This window comes from Aedes aegypti, chromosome 2 (assembly GCF_002204515.2).
Source record: "Aedes aegypti strain LVP_AGWG chromosome 2, AaegL5.0 Primary Assembly, whole genome shotgun sequence".
Classification (NCBI taxonomy): domain Eukaryota; kingdom Metazoa; phylum Arthropoda; class Insecta; order Diptera; family Culicidae; genus Aedes; species Aedes aegypti.
In genome coordinates, this window is record NC_035108.1 from 57,011,831 (window position 1) to 57,017,873 (window position 6,043).

A 6,043-nucleotide genomic window follows, 5' to 3' on the forward strand; every position below is an offset into this window, starting at 1 on the left:
GATTTTAGCATTGGGCGTACATGTCATCGTGGCTATGATTTTGATCGCGATTTGTTCTAAGTGTTACGTCTGTTTGTCTGTGTTTATAAGTTATTTTCCCTTCAAAAAAAAAAGCAAAACGGCGAAGCTGATAATAGTCAAACCAGAAGGATGAGGCCAAAAGGCGCAATCGCTGCTGTCAAACTGAAGGAGATAAAAAACCGAGGGGCGCAACTATTCTGTATTTTGATTAATGACGCATTATGCATTTTTATTTATTATAACATGTGATTCATAATATGAAAACAAATCAAATGGTTTGCTACATAAGTAATATTTTAGCGGATCATAAAAAAATGCTTCATGCGATTTAATCGATCGGAAACAGAATATAGAATAGAAATAAGGTCCGCTTAACTTCAAACCGAAATTACTGATAATGTAATAGTTTTCACATTCTCCCTAATTCTGGCTCTGCATCGAATTGGGTTGTTTAGTGAAGATACATTCAATTGTTTTGTAGCTTGATCGAAAGAGCACATTTTCTAAGTATGACATGATTTTATTGCACTTCAATATCTTAGGGTTCATTCACGTATTTCATAACGCCGAAAATGATTTTTTGACACCCACCCACCCCCTCGTAATGCTTTTTGTATGAACATTCTAAAAATTTCGTATGAGCCATAACACCATAGACTTAAAAAGCGATAACACCGCGAGGACACCCACCCACCCCCTGCAGCTTTATGAAATCTGTGAATAAGCCCTTAAGGCCGGTTCGCTACTGACAAGAAAAGGAATCGCCTATCTCGATGCGTGGAAAATTTCTCCCAAGAAATGGTCAAGAAAATCACTTTTTTCTGATCGCAGTACGCAGTTGAGAAGAAATGTCACTTCAAAGGGGGCTCGCTGTAGGATATTTCTTGACCCTTTCAGTCAAGGAATTTCTTTACTTTTCTTGAGCGAAACAGCATACTTAGCTTTAACATAGACAAACAGACGTCACACTCTCTTCACTGTCAATCGACCACTTTTTCAATGGTCGATTCAAAAATATGGTAGGTGGCCAATCCGCCACCTGCAGCGCTCGCATCGTTTTTGTTCGCGTTTGACGTTTACACACTACCGCCATCTGTTGGCCCGTCAGGCCCCAAGCACAATGTGAACGGCAACGCGGTACAACGGCAAAACGACATGCCCATCTTGATCTACACATTACTTATCAATGCCATGTTGACTGAATACTTTTCAACATTGACTTGACAAGTAGAGTGTAGCTCAAGATGGGCTTGCCGTTTTGCCGTTGTACCGCGCTGCCGCTCACATTGTGCTTGGGGCTTCAGCCAAACACATTTATTTTAGCATTGGGCGTACATGTCCTTGTGACTATGAATTTGATCAAGATTTGTTCTGAGTGTTACGTCTGTTTGTCTGTGCCCTTAATGATAATATTATAAATTATTAAATAAGTTTTCAATCCGTCGACTCAATGACATTTTAATTTACATAATGACAGCTCGTCCCGAAGTAAAATTTGCCGAGGGGTGATTCAAAAGTGATTTCCATACTAATTTCAAATGTGTTTAAAAATAGCTCCAGGTCACGGAAAATAGGGTCCTAAAGCCCTGTCCCATTTTTAGTGCCAAGCGATTAAGTTTAGGTCAAATGTTTACTCAATTTTCTAATGTTTTCTGTTGGTTTAAGTCCAAAATACATTTTTTATGTTTTTTTAGATTTCGTCGCACCTCTTGGATTAAACTCAAATTTTGGGTGTATTTTGTTTTCCGTGTCCCTTCCAAAATGTCAAATATCATTCCCTGTCGAGCTTTTGGACGAGTCGAACGCATTGTTCCGTTCATCATCACGCGAGTCTCAAACAAGTGGAGTTTTATTTTTTCATTCCTCACGCCGAGGGTGTTTTTTTTTTATATCATTTGCCATTCCTGCTTGTGAGAAGTAGGGTAGGTGTACCAGTTATCGCACTAGTTAGAGTGATATTCCAGATAAATGACTATTTAAGTATGAAATCTAACAGAGATATCATGTACGATACATTTTTTAGATACAATGCTATGTTTTTCAAAGGATGTAGTGCTTTAATTGAACAATTTCTATTAATATATATGTTTTAACGTCATTTTAAATAATCTCTTCTTTGTACCAGTTATGGCCATAGTGTTCCTTAATTCGCTATACATGTGTACCAGTTATGGATCTTAGATAGCCTGACAAATAAATTCATACAACATATTAGGAAATCATCCATGTTCATTTTAGCGCATTTCAGTGTCGATATAATTTATGATTGACGATGAAATATTATCCCAAGAATGGTTGCATCGTATACATGCGTCATTGGATGACTTTGGTGATGGTTCAGACCGATATTAAAGTGACCAAAGATCCCCTGTTGGGGATCGTCCATTAGGTACTCGATTTTCTTACAAGTAAAGTACTAAATATACAAAGATTCCGTACGAAGAGGGAACTTTAAAATTTTAAAATTTTAGGTAATGCACTTAGTAGTTGTTTCTTTTACAGTGATTGTTGGAGTTTTTCAAATTTCAAGTAAAACAAAACTAATAATGTGTACATATTATATTTTATTTGAATGTAAGTAATCGATTCATACAGTCACGGTAACAACATCATCCAATCAAATTTTTTGATTGTTTGCTACGTTTGGCCTTAGCCTTAGATTTTGCTTGTTCTTTTTGCTGCTCTTTTTCTACTTTTTTACGTTCACGTTCCTCAGCCTTAGCCTTTTTAATTTCTTCACGCTTCTTCTTCATTGCTTCACGATCTTTTGCTCTTTGTACTTTTAGGTTTTCGTTGACACGTTTTTCATCTTCTTTCTTCCGCATTTCATCAAGCCGTTCCTTTGCTGTTAAAACTGGGTAATACTGCTTCGAGTAATTACGATGCTTCGTAGAACGTCGTGGTGTAGGTGGTAGTTTCAAAAACTCTGATAGTCTTCGGGCCGGTCCAGACATCATTGCTACAGAATCTGTCGGAGACGTTTCAGGGTGAATTGAATCTTTGTCGCGTTGTATGTTATCTTCAAACTCAGCATCAATAGTGCGACGGTATTCTGAGCAATTATCAGCTAAAATATAAGCAAAGGGTATTAAAGTACTTTATATTTAATATTCTGAACATCATACCTTCATTATTCCTTATCGCATGATCATTTCCAGCATTTTGCGTTGAATTGTTAGTAGGTGATTCATTGTTGAGTTGGCAATAGATGATATCCTCTGTTTCCATTTGCGACGAATTGAGTGATTGGTTCCAAGTATCAGCTGGCACCTCAATTACAATAGGAGGGATTTCATGAGGTAGATTCATATTATCAAATGCAACTGATTCTTCCTCGTCGTTGCTCGTTGCAGCAATCGAGCACATAAGAATACTATCATCAATTGCTGCTGGATCGGTCACCATATCAGGAACAAGTATGTCGGAAGCTATCTGGAGTCTGTTGATATCTTCACCATCTACCGTGTCGCAATTTGTTACGCTGATGTATGGTCTAACAAATTCTTGATAAAAGAATCGAATAGTCCGCTCATCTCGAGAAAGGAGGCCAACATTTCCTTGAATTCTGCTCATTGTTTGAGGTCCAATCATATCTACAGCTTGGATAATTTTGTTTATGTGAACAGACACACATTCATCAGTTGTTTGAAGGGACACAGCTGTATTGTCTCGTGTATTCAGCGTGGAGGATTGTAGATCAACAGTGGTGAATGAATCATGTTGAGGTGATAATGGTGAAGGTGCCAATTCAGCTGGCGGATCAATTTCGTGATTCGAGGCCTCAGATTCTTCGGGAGCATTGCATGTCCGCGCGATACACTTGCTGTAGTCCACATTATCAGGTTCAAATGGACACAATCCACAAACCCTGAATCCATTTTTAATGCTTGCAGGTTTTATACCTTGTGCAACAGTTTGTGCTAATACTTTACCGAAATGTACCAATGTTAGGATTTCTCCATGATGGTCTGAACGCCACTGTTCTACTCCCCGTCTCCATTCGTCCTTCAGCGGTTTAAACACCGCGACGTCTGCAGGTTGTGTTATGTGGGTTGTGTTCGGATAAAGGGAAATTAATACTATTCCTAGCGATAGGCAAAGGTCTGCTACTTCCAAAGACTTGTGGGATGCGTGGCCGTCGACGAAAAAAATAACAGGGAACACTACATTCTGTTGTACCAGGAAAGGATGAAGGATGTTCTGGATGTAAGAACGAAAATTGTTCACATCCATCCAACCTCTTTCGCTTTGGCCAATCCCCCAGGCGTCCGGAAATCCTGCAATAACTTCTTTGCGGAGGCGTTTCCCTGGCAAGATGACATGAGGAGGTACAATACATCCAGCAGCGCTAAAAGCAAACATAACCGTAACGTTTTGCTTTCCTGGTGCTTGTTCGACCTCATAGACGTTGCGCGATCCAGTCCTGGCGAGCACTTCTTTGGACTTTGGATGTAAGTAAAAGGATGTTTCATCTCCATTAAAAACACGCTCCGGGCAATCCAAAATCTCCAACATATCATGCTTCTCAAGCCAGCCCCTAATGGAGCGAAACCAGCCTCGAATATCTCCCTCGCTAACTCTGGCGCTTGCAGAAGACACTGTTTCCGGAGTCCGCAGAGAAAACCCTGGATTACGACGCATAAATGCACCGAACCATTTGCGTCCTAGAACAGTAAAACATCACATTATAACATGCGTTTGGAATGCACCTCTAATGCCTAAATTTCCGCAATATTTCCAGACTTACCAGGGCGATTGTTTTTGAATGGTGTCTCCCGTGGATTAGCTGATAAAAACTCTCCAACTTTGAATTTCAAACCGTTCTTTGTAATCGGGTACCCGCGCTCTTGCATCCCAATCAGCCAGTCAACAATCTGTTGTTCCTCCTCCTTTGTCAAAACGGATCGAGGTCCCGAAACGTTCTTATGCTTCCATCGATCACTCATTCTATATCGCACTGTGGACATGGGCAGCTTTAGTAGCTTACAGGCCGCATACATGGATTTCTTTCCGGATTTAACATATTCCATGCATTTTTGAATCGTCTCCTCCGTGTGTCTCACTGCGCTGATACTCTTACGTCGCTTAGCAATTTTAACCATCCTAAAGAACAGATTTTTAGCTTTCAATAGAACATTAATTACCTAATTAGAGAATTCAACATACCTGGATAATATTTTACAAAAAACACTGGCAGAATTAATGGATACAGCACTAAACTTTCGAAGCAAACGACACCGCTTTCAGATTTTTTACATCTGTTGTGACAAACTACTACTAATATTTTTCTCGCTAGCTTTGATCCACTTCGCATGTTGCGAAATAGGGAACACTATGGCTTAACTTTGTCCGTGCATAAAACACCAGTTGTTGTAGATATTCGGACTCTTTAATATAAAATTGATATTCTTAAGTATTTTCATTGATTCTTAGAATATCCTTGTAAAAAAATTAGTCATTTTAAAAAATCACAGCCGCTCAAACAGGTTATTAAAAACTGGCTTGTGTGATAACGAATCCATAAGATAGCAGTGGATATGGTTACTTCGGAAATGAGAATACTTAAAAACACTAGAAATAAGAAAGGATAACTGTAGTAAATTGGCCGAAAATGTAAAAAATAGCCTTGCTTATGACAACTGCTTATTAAATACTGTTATAATTGATGGTAATACTCTATTTTTTCATTTTTTTGTCAATATAGTCATAACTGGTGCTATGGCGATAACTGGTACGCCTTCCCTATCTGCCGCAAGGTGATTCCTGCCGACGACGGGAAGCGAGCTGGCTTTGGCGATGCCATTGCAGCATCGTTCATCTTTAACCCAAGACGATCATCGAAATCAATCATCGTCATCATTTGGTCGCCAATAACAACGACGACGACAACGGCGACAAAGGCGCATCGGCTGCTGTAGTGATTTGTGCATCAACAAAACCTACCTACTCCGGACGGATAAGTAGCCTTCGCTATTCATTGTCTTTCGCCTTGTTTTTCCCATCCACCATCTATCACGTGCTA

The 6,043-nt window shown here is 39.4% G+C and overlaps 1 protein-coding gene across 1 annotated transcript; it reads right to left on the bottom strand.

Annotated features, from left to right (window-relative positions):
• Positions 1–2,565: 2,565 nt before the first annotated feature.
• On the bottom strand, positions 2,566–5,760 carry LOC110675570. The gene is made up of 3 exons (XM_021840892.1): positions 4,769–5,760; positions 3,147–4,685; positions 2,566–3,088 (listed from the first exon to the last, which is right to left on the bottom strand). The coding sequence occupies exons 1-3, from the start codon at positions 5,121–5,123 to the stop codon at positions 2,631–2,633; spliced, it is 2,352 nt and encodes a 783-aa protein (XP_021696584.1). The 5' UTR covers positions 5,124–5,760; the 3' UTR covers positions 2,566–2,630.
• Between the last annotated feature and the right edge of the window lie 283 nt (positions 5,761–6,043).

What these genes read in the sequence shown, in the direction of transcription:
- LOC110675570 (XM_021840892.1), bottom strand. Translation starts at nt 5,123, where the DNA reads ATGGTTAAAATTGCTAAGCGACGTAAGAGTATCAGCGCAGTGAGACAC. An exon ending in ATTCAAAAACAATCGCCCTG is followed by an intron (nt 4,686 to 4,768) that starts GTAAGTCTGGAA and finishes TTACTGTTCTAG; the next exon opens with GACGCAAATGGTTCGGTGCA. An exon ending in TGCGATAAGGAATAATGAAG is followed by an intron (nt 3,089 to 3,146) that starts GTATGATGTTCA and finishes CTTATATTTTAG; the next exon opens with CTGATAATTGCTCAGAATAC.